At 30.0% G+C, this 20,387-nt stretch overlaps 2 protein-coding genes across 2 annotated transcripts in view; both read left to right on the top strand.

Annotated features, from left to right (window-relative positions):
- Positions 1-4,461, top strand: part of LOC110423219 (putative beta-1,3-galactosyltransferase 2) — a 5,280-nt gene extending 819 nt beyond the window's left edge. Inside the window, exons 2-11 of the mRNA XM_021437376.2 lie at positions 613-709; positions 803-867; positions 956-1,167; positions 1,316-1,379; positions 2,090-2,162; positions 2,311-2,431; positions 2,713-2,800; positions 2,895-3,020; positions 3,129-3,238; positions 4,014-4,461. Coding sequence (XP_021293051.1) covers positions 613-709; positions 803-867; positions 956-1,167; positions 1,316-1,379; positions 2,090-2,162; positions 2,311-2,431; positions 2,713-2,800; positions 2,895-3,020; positions 3,129-3,238; positions 4,014-4,162 — 1,105 coding nt within the window. The 3' untranslated portion in view covers positions 4,163-4,461. The remainder of the gene's footprint in view (positions 1-612; positions 710-802; positions 868-955; positions 1,168-1,315; positions 1,380-2,089; positions 2,163-2,310; positions 2,432-2,712; positions 2,801-2,894; positions 3,021-3,128; positions 3,239-4,013) is intronic.
- A 4,730-nt stretch (positions 4,462-9,191) lies between these two features.
- LOC110423029 (autophagy-related protein 8C-like) lies at positions 9,192-11,751 on the top strand. Its single transcript, XM_021437126.2, is given in 7 exon segments — positions 9,192-9,335; positions 9,482-9,529; positions 9,883-9,938; positions 10,042-10,094; positions 11,138-11,256; positions 11,348-11,451; positions 11,453-11,751. Coding segments are annotated over 6 exon segments (393 nt in total). The 5' UTR covers positions 9,192-9,335; positions 9,482-9,492; the 3' UTR covers positions 11,477-11,751.
- Positions 11,752-20,387: the final 8,636 nt, after the last annotated feature.

The following is a 20,387-nucleotide window of genomic DNA, read 5'->3' on the forward strand; positions in this document are numbered from 1 at the left end:
ATTTTCTTTTGGTGAAGGAGGTTTGAAAGTGATAAGTCAATCTTTTTATTGATACAAATGTTCAGCTTTTGCGGGTTCCTATTTTTATATATAAATTTGAAAAAAAAATTGTAGTCTTGTTATTCATTGGCCAATGAAATCTGCATCCATAATTAGCATTCAAGCCATTTTCAACATTTCTTGGCAGGAAGAACTCTGACACATGCTATACATAGCTGTAATATTGGTTTAACATCTGGCAGTTGTAACTGGGACATTTTTAATGAGATTGTAGAGCCATATAAGCCTCTTAAATGTTTTAATTTTTAATGCTTCTATCTAATTGTGCGGCTTTTATTGTTGTTTTCTTTTTTTTTTTTCTCATGAAAGTTACATCTTTGAAGATCATTGTATTGTACTGAAGATTTGAATGGTTCCAATGAGAACCTTGACTTACTGAAAATTTTGACCGCTTTTCTGCTTTTTCTGGGCACATTTATAAGTTTTAATTTTGCTGGTTTATATTTTGGATTACAGTTAAAAATTTGTTTTGAATTGTTATGAAATAGTTGACTTGTGGGTATTGTTGAGGTAAATATATGATGGCTTTTTAATGGGTGAAATTGGTGACAGGATGGGGCCTGTTCCTAAATCTAAAGGTATCATGCGGACAACTGCAGTAGAAGCTGAAAAACTAAAACTAATTTCAGAGGGTTGTAGTCTAAAAGCTGTGAGTATCTTAATTACATCATATAAACCTTTTTTGTTAATCAGCTGAAATTTTGCAGTTTTTAAGCTGATTGGGTTCCCTTATTTGCATCAGAAAGAAGAAAAGCATGTATCTAAGGACATCATTGGGGAGGTTTTTAAGACTCACCATGCTATACAGTAAGTGCTGTTTTTGCTTATTTATGCTTGATTTGATTTAATCTAAAGTAGCCTGATCAACAAACTTATCATCTTGTTGTCAATGTAGAACGTTGGATAAGACTATTTCAAACTTAGAGATGGAATTAGCTGCTGCAAGGGCAGCACAAGAATCTCTACTCAGTGGTTCTCCATTATCCACAGATGCAAATAGAGCTGATACACCTAGGAAGAGAAGGTATCTGATGGTTATAGGAATTAATACTGCTTTTAGCAGCAGGAAAAGAAGAGACTCAGTTCGTGCTACATGGATGCCACAAGGTTGTTGGATTGATTCTTTATGCCCCTTCCTTTCCTTATTTCATTCCCCTAAAATACACTAGCCCTTTCCTAAAGTTCTTATGCCATTTTGATTATTGAATTAAATCTTTTTTTTTCCCTTTTCCTTCTTAAAACTAATGGAAAATAGGTGAAAAGAGGAAGAAATTGGAGGATGAAAAAGGCATTATTGTTCGCTTTGTTATTGGTCATAGGTGAGGCTTTTATTCTCATTTTATAGCATTGTTTTATAAATGAACAATATCATTTCCTTTAGCATGTTTTTCTTACATTGTCATGCTAATTCCCTGATCCTCCTCTCAAGTAAGCCATTGGGAATTTTCAGCCCTTCTATTGGGAAGAATTACATTTTCTGGTTGTTGTTAGGTTATTATCTCAATTTCATTTATTATTGCCTTTAAATCTTTATGGGCTACTAGCGGATGTAGCATGGGAGGATTTCTCATGGAAATCCTAAACCGTTGCATGCTAAGCCTTTCAAGGCTACTTTGATTTTGGGTTGCATTTGGATTTCTCAGGGAAATGGAGGACAAGTCCTATTTATTATTAATGACATCCAAAGATGGCATGTTAACTTTTGCATGCATAAGATAAAATTTACCACTAATTGAATGTTGATGTTCAATTGAAAGATGGCAATGATTTTTCTTCTTTTGTTTACCATTCTGCATCATAAAAAATACTGCCTGCAATGGATAGAAACTTTAATTTGTGCTATAAGCAATTAAATTTACTTGTTTAGATTCTTGTTTTGAAGTTTTTTAAGTTTGTTTCTGAGATCTTATATATAATGCACAGCAGTGCCTATGTAAGGGTGGAAATTGAGAGCAATAATCATCCTAAATTATGGATTTAAAAATTTAATGTATAATTTTATTAAATCAATTTTTTTTTTCTTGTCCAGTGCCACAACAGGTGGTATTTTAGACCGAGCAATTGAAGCAGAGGACAGGAAGCATGGAGACTTCCTGAGACTGGTATGCTGCTTTATCCACTGTTAATCTTTTCTGTATATGCCATTCTGCTATAATTATGCTTGCTTTTCTGAGAACATTACATTATTATTTACTCTGAAAAATAAATAAATGAATGAACCTGAGTAATGTGTTGTTTACATGTGAGCAGGACCATGTTGAAGGGTACCTTGAATTGTCTGCAAAGACTAAGATATATTTTGCTACTGCAGTTGCTTTATGGGATGCAGATTTTTATGTCAAAGTTGATGATGATGTCCATGTAAATATAGGTAAGTTTAGCAATTTGTTTACTAGGAGTAAAGTTCTCGATCCCACAACAAAAAAGGATTAGTTTTTCTTATAATTATTCCTTACCTAAAGATCCAAAAATTTATCCTCTTGTATAGCCTTTATGGTTGGGTTTGATGATCAATGTTTATCTTACATATTTCCTTCCTCTGACTGTGAGAATTATGATTCTTGTGCAGTTAAAAGTAATTTAATGTTCTTTTAAATAATTTTATTAATTCTTTGTCATTTTAAGTCCTGATCTCCTGTTAATTCTCTGCAGCAACACTTGGAGAAACTCTAGTTAGACACCGAAAGAAACCTCGGATCTATATTGGGTGCATGAAATCTGGTCCCGTCCTCTCTCAAAAGTGAGGCAGAGTATCTACATATTTGTCTTTTTATCTTGCAAAAGATTTTTGAGAAAGTAGTACCAGTTTTCTTAATTGTTATGTTATGGACCAGGGGAGTGAGATACCATGAACCTGAACACTGGAAATTTGGCGAGGCAGGAAACAAATATTTTCGGCATGCTACTGGACAGTTGTATGCCATTTCGAAAGATTTGGCCACATATATATCAATAAATCAGTAAGATTGAACATCTGTCTTTGTTTGAAATTTAACATGAAGTTTATGTGTGTGAGTCTGAGGGCCTGTTGTACTTATGATGATTATATACATGTATGATAATGTTAGGCACGTTCTACACAAGTATGCTAACGAGGATGTTTCACTGGGATCTTGGTTTATTGGACTTGATGCGGAGCATATTGATGATCGGAGACTATGTTGTGGCACGCCACCTGGTAAAGTCTTAAATGCTCCAAAATATTTTAGAAATATGATAGTAGTAGATTGAAAGAGAGAAGTTGTTTGCATAGAAGAGGATGATGTAAAATCTAAAACAATATTTAATGTTGGTGAGAATACTGGTTAACTGTTCACATGTCATAGACAAGCTGGCTGTGAGTCATTGTCGTATCATTTATAAAATCTGTTGAAATCTACTAAACACCTAAAACCTGAAATGCCTAATGGTTGTATATATACAATGTTATCTTTTTACCTTTCTTTTTCATTCTGAACTATCATGGAAGGTAATCCGAATTGTCATTTTGTATCCAAAATATATCAGGCATGCTATTGATGTGAATTGCTCAACCAAAATAGGATTTATACGTCAAGCCTTCTGATGAGACCCCTTAAGCATTGTATGATTCACTGAAATCGTACTTCTTTTTGAGAGGAAGCACATTTCTGGTGATGGCATTCATCATTTGTAGAAGTAAACTACACTAGACATAAATGTTTGTGGTTTGCTTGCATTTATCCATTTTTCTCATAACATATATTTTTAGTAACTTTTTTAAAGGACATAGAGTGCTAAGTGTTTCCAGTTCATGTAACATACACTGAAATAAAATTGTTATACGGTATGCATTCTTGAGATGGGGCTCCAACAAATATATACCATTACTCTTTCAAATGTCATTTGAGCTAAAAGCAAGAAAAGCTCACTGCATTTCCGTTTTTGCCTGATAGAAACTATGAAATGGTCTAACAACTGGATTTGGAATGCAGATTGTGAATGGAAGGCTCAAGCTGGCAATATCTGTATTGCTTCCTTTGATTGGAGCTGCAGTGGAATTTGCAGGTCTGCTGATAGGATTAAAGAAGTTCATCGGCGGTGTGGGGAAGGTGAGAATGCTTTGTGGAGTGCTACTTTCTAATAGGCAGCTTTATGTTCTTCCTCACTCAGGAGGATAAGCTAGGTTTATGAGCAGACGTCCAAATCTTTTGCCATAGTTTAATGAGTATAGATATGTCATATCACAGAGGGAGAGAGAGAGAGTGTTGAAATGGTGGCCTTTACAATAGAAGGGAAGTGTGACTATAGCAGCCCGAAAAGGAAGTGGCTGTCACCACCCATCCATTCTTTCAGGCTTGAGGGCTAATTTGTAAGTTACAGTTCCATAAAAGCTTGTAACAAATACAAAATATAATATTTTGGTGCCATTTTCCCTCCATAGTCATCGATTTTGCAACTATGAGCAACATTCTCTTGTTCTGATTTCCTCCCAAGTTTCCTCTAACATGTTCCCCATCATGTTTTCCGTCCCAACTATGAAGAAATATTCTCCGTCCTTAATCATGTTTCTCATCTTTGCTAATCTGTACCATGTTTGAGTATCAAACATGTCACTTAGTAAGTTATTGAATTTGAATTGGTGTTACCCTTTAAAGATTTGCTTAACAAAAAGTTGCGAATGAAACAAGATTTTATAAGAGAATGAATCTTTCTTATATGATTGACGTGGGGAACCGATCATGTAACCATGTCTTGCAAGAGGAACTGAGCAAGCGGTATCAGTGAGCTGAAGCTCCTATGAACCTTGTGCCCTCTTCCCCAGTACTCCAAGCAGATTCCTTCTGTTGGGATGGCTTTAAGCTGATATTGACTCAAACATTTGGTTCCCTAAAGTTGATTTGGACTATAAACTCATTAAAACGTCTGATTTTCAAAATTCCAATTAAGATTTGACCAAACTTTACTTGGACTACAATGGAAATACCCTGAGAATCCAAAACTATAAGATTTTTTAGTAAATTCAGTGGCTTTTCATCCTATGTTCCCAGATACAAATTTTCAGAATTCAATTCACAAAATGCCTAACTAGTCACTAGTAAATCTTTGCAAATCCAGGAGCAAAATGCCCCTAAAAGTATAAAGGTTAGAAAGCTGACAAAGGTACTACGAATTACCCTGGAAGACAAAAGTCCAAACATTCTTTTACTCTTGTGTAAATTTCCTTTGTAATAGTTTCCAAGATGACTGGTGGTAGTGAGTGGAACTGCTTCAGGAAACACCGCCCTCAAAGAGAACTTGGTGTGGTTATAAACTGCTTGAATTGATAGCCGCCTGTAAGCTGTAAAACCCACAAAAAACAATTATGTGAAAGACAATAAAAGGAATCATCAATGCCCGAAATTTCACTTTCCATAGCTAAACAGTAACAAACCACAAAAAAAAATTGCAAGCCTCAAGCAGTTTATTCAACCTGTTCAGCTCTCTAAGAGCCAAACTTTGGCCAACATTAATTTATTGTAAGCCAATATGATCATGAAAAATGCAGAAAATAGTGGAAAATTAAGGATGACAATTGCTTTTAGTGCTTTCAATACCATGACATGGGCAGGGAAATACAATGAAACAGGGGATGAAATCATGAAAATGAACATGAAACTACCTCATGGATTCCATGAATAGACAGAGAAATGCAATATTGTAAGGAATTAAAGAGTTAAGAGTTAGGTTCGAATCTGTTTGTCGAATTAAGAACAGTGGCACGTGATATTGGCACGGCTCAATCAAAAAACAGTCTCAATTCTCATTTGAGAACTGTGCTTTCTCATTGAACCGGGCCAATATCCCGTTAAATCTGATCCCTATTTTATGTTAGATTTCAGTACCCCAAGTGCTGCCACCTTCTGCACCAGCATCTGCTAGAGAGGAAGAACCAAGAAAAACCAACAAGAATTCATGGAAGAGGAAAACGAGGAGACACCTTCAAACTCCAAAATGGTACTACTATTACTATATCTTTGAATAAAAAAAAATGAAGAAAGGGCATGCAAGTTTTGTATTGGAGAGACTGACAGATACGTTCAATGCTGGAAAGGAGACCGAGGGAGAGGAGGGGGGGCAATGCGGATGTATGAGAAAGAGGGAGAGAGAGAGAGAGAGAGAGAGAGAGAGAGAGAGAGAGACCCCAAAATCCTTTTATTAACAAGTTATCTCCTCAACAGCATTGAATTGAAGAAGTTGCATTCAAGTTCTCCAACCACTCAGCGACAAACGCGGTTGGAGGGCATTAATAGGAGACGGTACAAGAATCATGAAAAAGCTCACGGAGACAACTGGAGCTTTGAATGTAGCATAGTAACATTAAAAGAAGAGGACGGGGATGTTGGTTCCGTTCAATCGGGCATTTATGGATCAAAACCGCAACAACAACAACAGCCCTTTGGGATCTTTCCCAACACCCTATAGCAATTACCCTTCTTTAAGGCCACCTCCTAGGTTCAGTTTGCTCTTTGCCATCTTTTTGCAACCAATGCATTTATCTTGTCCATTTTGAGATACTGTCCCGATGCTTTAAAATATCATGAAATATTCAAAGAAAAAGAGTCATGATCATCTATTGTAGGCATCAGTTTTAATAACAACACTAAAACATGTTGTAGTTGGCATAAATCGAAAGGAAATCAAAGCAATTCATACTTGATACCTTTCTTTCATAACTTCAAAAATAAGGACAATCTAAGCCTAACTTATCAGGAAACTTTAAGAACAAAAAATGGGAAAACCAGAAAACCTAAGAATCCCCATATCTATGCCAGCATAGCAGCATAATGGCACATCTCCACAAGTATGTAAAATCTTGACTTCTGCTCCTTTGCCATAGCCAGACTCCTCTTTTTGTAGCCAGAAACCTCCTTCAAGCTCCTCCGAGACATGCTTGCCTTGTTGCCTCTTGTTTATGTCTTACGGTCCAAGGTTTAGGCCTTCAGACAACTACACAGCAAAGAACCTAGAGATTGAAATAATTAAAGAGTGGTCCAAACTACCTTCGAAGGTGTTCAAGGGCCAAATCAGGGAGTGTAGGAGAGAAATACAAGAAAATATGGAACCTTACAAGAATGGGTTGGGTCCAAAAAATGATGATATGTCACACTTAGAGAAGTGACTGAACCTTAACAAACGCACCACTTGGGCGGGGCTCATGACCATGGAGGTTTCTGGAGACTGCTCCTCTTGTGTGCCTAGACGTTACCAAACTCACCATGTACGTCTGGCTACTCAGAGCCTCGACACTACACGTGGTGTATTTTGACTGGTCTTTCACTTGCGTCAGGGGAGTGAGTGGTCACCTTTTCGATTGGTTTTTTTTTTTTTACCTTGTTCAAGTTAAGACTACAAATCCTAAACTATTAAAGAATATCCTTAGGAACATTTTGTTTCTCCTTTTGGGTACACCTATTCCAACTTTGTTACTTAAAAAGAGTGTAACAATTTGGCACACAAACTACTAGCAAGCACTAAGCACAAATAAATAGACAGAAGAGATGATTAAGATATGAAAATTTTAAGTTTTAAACGTATCAAACTTACTTAATATATTTAATATTTATTTAATTAATTATGTTATTATGTATCTGCATAATATATAACTCGTTTATTATTCGTTTAATTAATCATATAAATATGTCTACTTGACGCATTTATGACCCAATTATGATTTGTTTAAATCTTCATATAAATACTTTATTTCATTATAATTGATAATGATGGTGATAAATTTTAAGATAAAATCTAAACCTCTTTAAGTTTTAATTAAAATTTTATGTAAGTCTATTAATTTTCAAAATAAATAATAAAATTCAAAAATGTAAATACTGTTAATAGAAAATATGAAATGACTAAAATATTTTTTTTCTTTCTCTTTTTTTTTCCTCTCAAATAATGTAGCTGGTTGGTGCGCCTCCATTCATCGACCGACCACCCCATGTGCTTACCAAGGAAGAGGAGCATCGATCAAGTGCTCTCCTCCTTCGCCTACATTTTTTTTTAAAAAAAAATATTAGATAATAGTAAATTTTAAAATTAATAAAGAGTAAATTTTTTTTTTCAATATTATCATGTTATCAAATTAATGGAAACATTAACAATTAACTAATGGTTGAAAAAATATTTTTTTGGAACGGATTGTTTATTTCAAAAATTAATAAACCCACTTGAAATTTTGATTAAAATTTAGAGAGGTTTAAGTATTTTATCTTAAATTTTATTATACATGATGGATATTATTGTTTTATTATAATTAGTTTTATGATTATTAGTTTTAAATTTAAATAATAAAATTATATTTCATTTGTAATTGTATTTCATTTTAATTTAATTATGTCAATTGTGTCTAAAATTTCAATAGTGCTAATCAAATTATAAATTGTGCCGTGTTATATAAATTTTAATTAAATATGTTTAATAAATGTATTTATAGTCGTATTTAAGATCTTGATATGTCTAATTAATTGCATCGTATTTATATTTATTTATATAACTGTTAATATTTTATATTTATATGTCACGGTTAAAACACACGAACACAAATTATCAAATCTACAAAAGGATGAATGACTTATATAAAAACAAATTCCATATACCCAATGAGAGATGATTTTTCATTAAAAGTTTTCTTTTATATATTTCTATTAAATGTGTCAAATTAGTAGTGAATTATTAGTAATTAAGAAAATTTATCGTTTGAGATGTGATCATTTCAATCAATTGATTTCACCGCATAATTAAACTCACATCAACTACGATTGAGTGTGAAAAATGTTAAGCAGCCGTAAGCCTAATAACCATTAAAATACGTGTATTATGTGAAGTTTTTATTAACAAAAGAAATTATCAGAGTAAAAAAAATCATAAAATAAAGATCTATTTAAGTACAACAAAAAGATAAATCAAGAACTTATTTGTATATTTTAACTGAACTTGAGCTTAACAGTACATCAAGTTGGCCCAAATATTTTAACTAAATATGTTTAATAAATATATCCTTTTTTATATTTAAAATTTTAAAATATTTAATTAATTATATTATATTCGTACTTATTCCACCACACTTTCACCTGGCTTGATTTTAGTAAATTTGGTTCAATTCTAGCATGGACCTGGATCACAAATGGGGTTTGGGATCGGGCTTTGGCAATGGCTGAGTCCACACGGGTTAATGGGAACAACTTCTTTAACAATACCAACAATTCTCCTTTAATTATTGCCACTTCTGGTTTTTTCTTTCCGTCGACCCCAATCTGCTCACTCTCTTTCCTTCGGTTTGCAACATTCCCCTCCTTCCTCTTCCCTTTCTTGATCTCTTCTTTATTTGTTTTTTAATTCTTATAAGAAATCTGAATTAATTTATCTTATGTTTATGTTATATTTGATAGTTTTAATTCCTTCCTTTTCTCTTTGGTTGCAGACTTTGTCGCTATGGCTAAGAGCTCCTTTAAGTTGGAACACCCCCTCGGTTCGTTTTCCTCCCTTAAATATTTCCATTTTTTTTATCTACCATCATGAGTTAAATTTCTTAATGATCTTTTATAGGCAATTGCTTTTGATCTTGAGAAACCCTAATTTTAATACTTTCCCAATTAATCCACTGCATCTCTTGAATTTTTCTTTCTTGTATCTGGGTCTTTTTTTTTTTTTTTGTAATTCTCAATGTTTTCTATTGCTATTGCTTTTACAGGAGAAGAAACAATTTTGAAAACCCAATTTAGAGGAAAAAAAAAAGAACAATTAATTGTTGGGGTTTGGAAAATGGGAGAATAATTTTGTTATCTTTGTAATGCTAAAACGTGTGTTGTTTTCCTGTGCCAGAAAGGAGGCAGGCTGAAGCTGCTCGTATTAGGGAGAAGTATCCGGACAGAATCCCGGTATGTAATGTTCTGTTGCTTTGTCTTTGAATGTAACATCTTTACGTTTTCTTTTTTCTTCAATGATAGAAAAGTTATATTGGCGTTTGATTGTTTGGTGTAGGTGATCGTTGAGAGGGCGGATAAGAGTGATGTGCCTGATATTGACAAGAAAAAGTCAGTTATTTTCTCTCTACTTGTTTTAGCAACTGTCAATGTTATTGATTTTTATTTGCTTATATATGTTTTATGCATTTGGATTTCATTGATATGTGTTACAGTTCAAGGTGTTTAAATTATGTAAATGATGGTGCCATTGAATATTAGTTGATTTATTCTTTGAAATGTAAATGTTAATTAAACTTAGAACAGTTAATTGATTTCTTCTTGTAGTTTTTGTTGCTGACGTTCTAAATTTGTAATCTTTTTGCTGTATGGTGGTTGTGATTTTGGTTCTTGAATGCTTTAGATCTTTGAGTTCTGGATTCCTGTGGATTCTAACTAATGTGGATTAAGATATCCTAGCTAAAGAAAGAGTTGTCAACCATTTTAGATGGGGTTTTTGAGGAATGAAAGATAGCATGTTGTTCAAAGTGTGTTACCTATACCCTTTGGAATTTTTGCCCAAATAATTGCTTTAGAATTATAACTTTCTCCAATGCTTGTCAGTTCAAGACTTCTTCTTTTGTACTAGGCAAGATAATGGCCTCCCCTGAATATTATGTCTCGGTAAATAATTTTGTTTCTTTATTAAGAAGAAAATATTGGGTGCATGAACTTGTGCTTTCAATGTGATTTCATGAATCTTTTCTTACACCTGTTTTTAAGTTTTCCTAGTCTAATTTTCACGAATTTATGACCTGAATGTTTGATAATGCCCTGACTAGATCAAGAAGTACTAAACTGTGCTGTTAGTTATGTCAGCCAGAGAAAATGAATTTGTTAATGATGTTTGTTAGTAATTCTAATGATCTATTTAATTTGTGTTACTATAGGAGTTGATATATTCTGTTTGTTATCATTTGACTGTTTCATGTTGTTGCAGAATAAAGCGCATTTTTTGATAAGATGGTTGTCTTTGTCCATGGAGTTTTAATATGATTATTGCTTTAATATTTCCCTGTTGGAACCTGATTCAAAAATTTTGAACATCGATTCTCCATTTGTTCCCCATATTACACTTCTTCTTGAAGCTGATTCTCCTTTCGTGATCAATGCAGATATCTGGTTCCTGCTGATCTAACAGTTGGCCAATTTGTCTATGTTGTCCGGAAGAGGATTAAGCTGAGTCCTGAGAAGGCTATTTTCATTTTTGTGAAGAACATTCTACCACCAACTGGTGAGATGAAACTTGTAGATTTCTTATTGCTCTTGTTTCATTTCCTGTGCTACCAGTTTCATTAAATGGTGTATTTTAAATATTGGTGCAGCTGCTATGATGTCTGCCATATACGAGGAAAACAAGGATGAAGATGGTTTCCTTTACATGACTTACAGTGGTGAGAACACGTTTGGAACTGGGATGATTGAGGCAATATGATCAACGGATATCCATGTGAATATGACTTGCGAAAAATAAAAATAGTTTAAGATGTAAATTCTTTGTTGCTCCCCTTGGTGGATATTGCCTACTAGTTCAATATTCGCTGGCAAATGGCCTCCTCTGACATTTTCTTTAAAAGTTGGTAACTAATTTATGTGAACTAAACAGCGTTTGCCTTGCTGTGTAGTGCTGAAGCTTTTTAGGAATTAGATATGGTTCCTTGACTATACCATTATATGTTGCTGCCTGTCATCCTATAAAGCTCTTTGAAGTCTGCCTCTCAGCTGTAAACCTGTTCTTTTCTCTCATTGGCTTAAAAGCTCAAAAAACCATTGAATTTGAAGCCACTTTGGTTAAAGAAAATGGTTTAGTACCATAAATAACCATTTGCATGAGTAGATTGGATAAAGCTTCACTTTCAACGTTGAAAGTGTAAATTTTAATCCTAAAATTTATGCTGTCGAAACTCTAATCAAATCTCACTTCTCCCGTGTCAGTCACGGCTGCAATCCCTTTCCTCAGCAGCTTAGGCGAAAGCGGGGATGGGAAGAGATGAGATGTCACAATATATGAATAGTTAAAAGGGGAGGACAGCAATGGAACTTTGGATGGCATAAATATTAAAAAATAATTTTTAAAAATAAGAGTTTTTTAAATTTTAATTATTTTTAGTCAAGTTAGATAAAATTATTTTTTATGAAATCTCTTCATATTTAAAACGTACGTTATGTTGTATGTTATGTTGAAAAATTATTATTGTTATATGTTACGTACAAAAATATGTAACACGTCATGTTAAATGAATATTATTATTATACGCTATGAACAAAAATATATTAAACAACATGATTAAAAGAGGCTATTACACGTTATATTGATAAAAAAAAAATTATTATTACACGTTATATACAAAATCATGTTATAAATCATGGTTAAAAAAAATTGTTACACGTCATGTCAAAAAAAAATATTATTATTACACGTTATGTATAAAAACATGTTACATTCAATGTTGAAAAAAAATACTGTTACACTACGTTGAAAAATTATTATTGTTACATGCTATGTTTAAAAAATTTTTATTACAGTTTAATACCTAAAATATTGTTACTTATGAACCAAAATGTTAAATCTTCGCAATTCTCTTCATTTTATTTTTTTTTTCACGATTTGACATCAATTAAAGTATTTCTAACATGTTTTAATTAGACTTATCAAAATGGACTTAGCCATTCGGCCAACTTAATTTTTTTATTAAAAATTGGATGGACTGAGTTTAAAATCTTATACCCATATTAAAGCAGTGGGTTGGGGCAAGCTAGCCTTATGCATTAGAAAAAAAAATAATTTTAGTTAATTTAATAATTTTATATATTTAATTATATAAAATTAAGAATTTAGTTATCAATGGTATTACTTATTTTATATATTTCAATGTTTTTACTCTTTACTTGTCAAATTAATAATTTTAGATTAGATTAAAACTCACTATTTCTTTTTCTTTATAACAATGAATATTAAATAAGAAATTGATAATGATTTAGATCTTAAAACATCATTACTGTCCAAACAAGATTTAAATGTTTTGCTTGAAGATGAGGATTAAGGAGGACATAAATGAGTCTTGAAGTTTCTATTTATTTGATTATATATTTATATTTATGAGATGATAGTTTGTGTTAAATATTAAAACTTTATTTATGTAATTTATTTACTTATTTATATTTAGTGTAATTTATTTATTTATAACATGTTTTTATTATTTGATTTATGAATTAAATCATAGAATAATTTTATTGATAGGAAGTTTATTTGGTAAAATTATAGAAATGATTTTTTTTTTAAAAAAAAGAAATAAGTTGGCCCAACTCAATCCGAGAGCTAGCAAGGGTTGGAGTTTTGATGATTCATGTAAAACATGGGCTAACTCGACCCAACCTATATTTTCTCAATCCACAAGAGTTTGGGCTTAACTGGGTTAGGCCAGCCTATATTGACACATTTAGTTTTAATAAATTAAAATATTTTTTTAATCTAAAATACTTGTTTCGATTAAAAATCAAAAAAATATTCTCTTTGAAATCATAAATTTATAAATTTCAAATATTTGAATTTATTTGTGTTTAGTCCTAAATTAATTCAGTTAAAAGCTATTTCAAATATTTGTAATCATATTTACCGTTTTAATTTTATTCAAAACATTTAAAAATTAAATTTTTTAAATAGCCATCTATCCAAACACATCAAAACCATCTTTTAACGTCTTGAAAGCATGAGAGAGAAAAATTAGAGGCATAACAGACAAATGCCGAAAAGAAAAATCAATAAATTTTAAAAAAACTGAATGGTGAGAAAAATCAAAAGCAAAGACGAATATAAAAAAAAATTATAATGAATAGTTTAATTTATTTGAAATGTTTTCAAAAGTATTTTTATCAACTCATACTTAACTTTGAATAAAAATAATTAAATTTATTTTAATGGTTATTTTTGAAATCGTTTGTCAAAAAGCATAGCTTACTTAATTAGGCTTAAGCAATAATTTGACACCTGTATGGGATTAACGATATAAATATAGGGAAGCCATAGATCCTTGAGCATGGAGCTCGAGACCCTTTCATGGACCTTGCATAGGAGTGTCGTATGGCTACTACAGTAGGTTTCTCGTACTAGCAATTGTTGTTTCCACTTGTGTGTGGCCATTCTTTAACCTCCATATCCATCATAATCCAAGAATCTTAAATCAACAAAGAAATACTTTCGTCTTGAAATTCTGCAAGTGTCATTCTTACGTTGAGATCACGTCACCTCGTCGTTTTACTACTCTTTCTCCTTCACAGTTAACAGTTTATATATATGTATATAAAATTTTATAAGTAATCCTCATAAAATTTAAACTTTTATAAAAAAAAAACATACTACGAGTGTATTCAAATATTTCACAATTTTGAAGTTGGTCTAAATGAATCATTATGTATTCTTAAAGCTTGATGTTTCCTAATTAATTTATATGATTTGCTAATTTGTTTTCTTTTCGTAACTAAGATTTAAGAAAATCATTAAAAGAAATATTATTATTGACAAGGTGCGTGTACAATTTTTTTTCATGAATTTTATGTTGTCAAAAGGCATAAGTTTTTTTAATCATTAATTTCTTTTATGAATTTTATCTCATTAAATGTATTTTTATCTCAAATCTACTGTAATGGCTAAAAATAGTTAAAATTATCTAGAGGTCTATTTTCAAAAATACTTTATTTTTTAAAATTAAAAAAAAATCTTCGAAAATTATATCCTACACCCTCCTACTTAAGCAAGTTCAGGTAATTATGTATTTATTGCTAGCGTTAAGTTTATTTTAAGTTCATTGATATAATAATACTGTTATTAAGAATAATGTTATTTGTTACCTAATTAGTTTCTATCCTTTATAGATAATTAATAATTTATTATACAAATTCAAGTTTGGATTCACCAATTCATGGATTGCTTAATTAATTTATTATAAATAAGATATATTTTACAAGTAAAAAGAAATTAATAGTCCAACTCTTAATTATCCAAATAACTCCTCTTTATCTCCAAAGAAGTAAGAAATAATTTATTTCTTCACATTTATTGGTTATTCACGAGCACAATTTTTCGAGAAACCTAGAAATAATATAATACGAGAGTGAAATAAAATTAACATGATATAAATTTTGATTTTGATAAAAATGATTATAATTAATTTTTAAAATTTATAATTGATGCATTTGCTTTGACACCATATAATTTTAATACACTGTCAGTTCACCACTTTGAAAAGAGAAGAAGAGAGCTAAAGCAGTATTATTAATATTTGTCTTGTGTGAATAAGTGGGTGTTGGACAAACAACACTTTCCTTTCCTTGCTAAGTTTGGGTTGCTGTTATGTTCAAACTTCTTTTGCAAATTTTCCAAGAAAGGAGACTTTGGAAAGTTGTTTTCAAGAAAATTGGAACTTGGTACGATTAGGCAATAATTTCAAGATTCCAACTTTGAATTTTTTCCAAATTTTTTTGATTTTTTGGCAAAGGTTCTTGCCAAGGAGAGGGTTTTGAATACCTTTGCACATGAAAAACGAGAGGGAGTTGAGAGAAAGTGAAAAAAAAAAATATTATTTTTTATCTGATTATATATTAAAACAATTTTATATTTATTTTCAAATTACTTTCTAATATTTTGTGATTGACTGACAACACATACGCTGTGAGTACGTCAATGTAAATCCAATAACTTGTCTAAATTCAAAGGACGATGAGGTCATGTCAGCTGCGGAGTCGGGCCTTACACCAGAGCTGGAGGGAAGGGCGTTGCTAGCAGGGGCTGTCCCTCTCAAAAAAATTTTAAATTTTTTTATTTATTTTATTCTTTTAAATTTTTTAGAATAATTTTTATTTAATAATTAATATAACTAAAAAATAATAAATTAATTTGACACATTTTTCTGGACGTTGCCTTAATTTAAATTACTCCATACATTTTTTCTTCCCTTTTTTTTGGAAAGTTAAAACACTCATTGACAAAAGGGATGAATGAATTTCCTCTTTCTTTGCTCTTTTGTTTTTTTATTTTTATTATTTATTTTTTTTTAACTTACAACTAAGTCACACTTCATTTTATAAAAAAAATTTATGAGCTTGTGAGCTGAGATAAGAAAAGACGAATACCACTTACTACCACAGTATAAAATTAACAAAAGGTAAAGGTTTTATTTATTTATATTATTTAACTATTTATATATTTAACTATTTAATAAAATTTTATATATTTTATTTAACTATTTATATTTTATGTATTATAGTTTTATATTTAATGTTTTAAGTTTAAACATAAATAAAATAAGAATATTGAATGTTGACTATACTACTTTGGATCCTTTTCAATAATAAAAATTACAAAAATAAGATTTTGAAACAAATTAGATAAAGAGTTTATTGTATATAATTTAGTTATTTATATTAAAAAAATATTATTAACCTTTTCAGTACAAACTCATAATTGATGAATTTAAATTCAGAAAATATCATTGAATATAATTTTTTAAAAATTATTGTAATTTTTTTTTATTTTTTTATTTACATGTTATAGAAAATTATGATCTATTATGAATTTTTTTTATTAATTAAATTAAATATATTAATCTTTAAAATATTTAACTTTTATTCCTTTTTAATAATAACCTTCTTAACAAAAATTGATTAGCTTTGTCCCTGGTTAGTAAGGCTTGTATTCTCAAAATTTTAAAAATTTAACCTTTTTTTTATTTTTTAAAATATTAAAATTTTATTCTTACAAATATTAAAATTTTAATATAATACATCAAATTCTGACGTCATGAATGCCTAAACCCAAACGAACACGAGTCCACGGGCACCATGTGGTTCATACCAGGTGTTGCATACCACGTGTTTTCTGCTGTGAGGTTAAAATTTTGTTCTGATGTTGACGAGGTCCTTGCTGCTGATGGTTGTGGTTTCCTTTTACCTACTGACACGTAATTGTCTGCACTGGTATCTTTTAAGGCTGTCTGCTCACAGAGGCTGCTTTCATGTTTAGATTTGATGTATAAGCATGTACACTTTGTCCATCTTCAGGGCTAGTTTTATGTCATACGAAGGTCTAATAGGTATTTTACTTATTCAATGATATGTTCATAAATTTATTTGATAATATTGTAAAAAAATTATGTTATTAGTTGATGAACTATTAAACAAAAAGTTATAGCTCTTTAGTTTCTTGTTTACCAAAGTTGGTTTTAGATTAAATGTGACAAATTGTTTAAAGCTTATACTTATTATGTCTTTATAAAAAAAGATAGAATGTTTTAGCTCTACCATTAAGATAATGACCTTAAAACAAAAAAGTAGACTTAGTGTACGAGATACATACATTTCGTGCTCATTTGACTTGATTTATATTTAACTTATTTATTATTTAAAAGTAGAAGATGTGTCAAATAAGATTTCGTAAAAAGTTTTTTTAAAAAATATTTTTTAAAAAGAATAAAATGTAAAAATAAAACTTAAAAAAAACTCTAATTAGGAGCTTTTTTAAAAAAAAAAAACACGCTAACTTATTAGCAGAGTTATTTTTTTTCAAAAAAAATCCTCTCTAAAAAAATACTTTTTCCTCTCTCCTTATTGACCTCCCTTTCCTCTCTCCTTTTCTGCAAATCATCGATCTAAATTTTCTTTTATTTTTGCAAAAATTAAGAAAAAAAAGATTCAAAATTCAAAACTGCATTAAGGTATTATTTATTTTTTTTAATTTTATTTTTAATTTTATTTTTATCTATTTTTTTTAGACTTTGAAAACTCTCTTTATTAATTGATATTGCTCAATTTATTGTTTGATATAACAATTATGTGATGTTTATTTATTTTTAACTTTTTTATGTTGTATATAATATTTGATGATTATGATTGAAATAAAAAAATTAAATAGCTCTATGGTTGTTAAGATAAATTAGTTGAAAATTGAAATAATATATGTTGATTATGGTTATTGAGATAATATTGTTCATGAAAGTGAACTTTGTTGCTAAGGACATCAATAGTTAAAAGAAATTTTCCTAAATTATTACTACCACTCTAGATTTCTTTTCTTCTTTTATGGGTTTTTCTCCATTGTTAGGGTTAAGGATTTTAGTAGTCAAATCACTACTTTTTTTCATCTTTCATTTTTTTATTTGATTCAATTTTTCTCTTGATTTATTTATTTATTATTATTCAATGAAAATTATTTATGAATTTTTTGTTACTTATAAATTATTTGTTGAACTCTTTTTTTTATAATTTATTATTAATTATAAACTTTATGTTATATAAAAATATTTTTTATATTTGTAAAAATTTATTTTAAATAGATAAAAATAAAGTTAATTTTTTTTATTTTGAACAAAGAAATTCCTGATTAATAAAAAGTTATTTGTTAAATACCATTTATGGTATTTTTAACTAAAGTTAGAGTTTATATAAATTGTTTTGCCAAACAATTTATCCATAAAAAAGAGTCTATAAAAAGTAAATTTACCAAATGATTTTAATTTAATCTTAAAAGTTATTATTTTTCATAAGAACTTTATAATAGTTTTTAAGTTAAAAAAAAAAAGAAGCTAAGCCAAACATACTATGAATATAATCTAATTAAAGAGCTCCATGTAAGTCTATCACTCAATAATTAAAAAGAGTTCTATTACAATTTATTAATTATCTTTATACTTGAAATGTCAATAAAATTTATTCAGTATCTATATAACTTTAATGTTACTAATTAGTGATGCTAAATTTAAAAACTATATCCTGGTACGCTGAGTTATATACATGCTAAATAAATTATATCGGATGCTCAATAAAGGATTCACTATTTTCTATTGAAAAAGATATTTAAGCAATTTTCATATAATTGTTGAACTCATGAAATCCGGATTGTATGTTTTTTAAAAGTTGTTTTAGAATTATATTATTTATGTTAATATTGTATGTTAGTGTTTTTGAAGGGAAAAACATTTTTCAAAGTCTAACAAAAATGAAAATCATGAATTGGTACTACATAGATTGGTTGTAATAGCGGAAATTATTTATCCATAAAACAAATGAAGAATATAATTTGGTGAAAAAACTTATTAATAATAATTGAAATAAAAGGGATCTCATTGATAATTCTTTTATCTACCATGGTAGTTACAATAGGTTGATGAACATTATTGCAATTAATGAATAAATAAGATTTCTTCATTAATTTAAGAAATTAAATAATAAATTTAAATAAAATATTAGTCATGAGCCTATGCTCAATTATTCCTTCATTTGCTAGAGAATCTTTTTGACCATATAAATATATGTATATTTGCTTGAGAAGAGTCTCGCATGGCCTCGAATATTCTTAGATATCAAGTCCTTGCTGGATAAATAACCAAAACTTCTGCTGCATATGGTCGGAAGTTGAAAGAAAAGTGTGTTTCTTTCCCGTTTCATAAATAAATATGTGCTGCATACGAGTGAACTTGTGATGCTCGTTTCCTTAGCCGCAGGATTATGGCAGCCAAGGACTAAAAAGGTCACATGCACTAACCAGTCGTCGGCACATCGTGAGCCACATTTTCGCTAAAAACCGAAGGACAGATCGGTTGAACGTCGTTTATTACCAAACATATCTTGTCGATCGTCATAAACAGGAATGACCACTGTGCTTTGGCTAGATTCTACGGATGTATGTCCCAATCATACAATTGTCGTCTTCTTCTCCTGATCAACCTACAGAAAAAGAAGACACGTTTTTAACGAATTTTTTCATTCGTTAAGGTTGCATGAGGGAGTTAGGAGCCCGTCTAGATCGAGGGAATCTTAAATTTTTAACATGAATTAAAATATTAAGTTTTTATTACAAAATAAATAATTTTATAACCTACTTTTAATGAGATAAACGTAAAAAAAATATCAATATTGATGTTGTAGGTATAAAATTATAAAATATATATGTAATACGAAAAAATTTCAAAAATATTATATTTTAAAACGTAGTTCGAAATGAATAAATTAACCTCTTAAATTTTAGATTTGCACTATCAAAATTCAATGTATAACGAAATATAGTATTTAGTGTCGTTTTTTTTTTCATAACATTCAAAGCATGCTTTTAAGGATCCTCTGTTTCTTAAAACATGAAAAACACCGTCCTCGTCAAACAAAGTCATGTGTAATTCATTAAAGACAAAGACACCAGGGGAACTGACCACCATTCATTGTTTTTTTGTTTTTTTTTTTCCGTGTTTTGTTGGATTTCTTTTACTGCTTTTTTTGTGGTCCTAGCTGTTTGATCTTTGAGTCTTGTCGGCACATTTCCGTTAATGGCGTCCACATGTTTCTTAGCGTGACTCGTCCTAATAATTTCAATATCAGATT

Source organism: Theobroma umbraticum, unplaced genomic scaffold, assembly GCF_002168275.2.
Source record: "Theobroma umbraticum cultivar Fairchild unplaced genomic scaffold, ASM216827v3 scaffold_20.0, whole genome shotgun sequence".
NCBI lineage: Eukaryota > Viridiplantae > Streptophyta > Magnoliopsida > Malvales > Malvaceae > Theobroma > Theobroma umbraticum.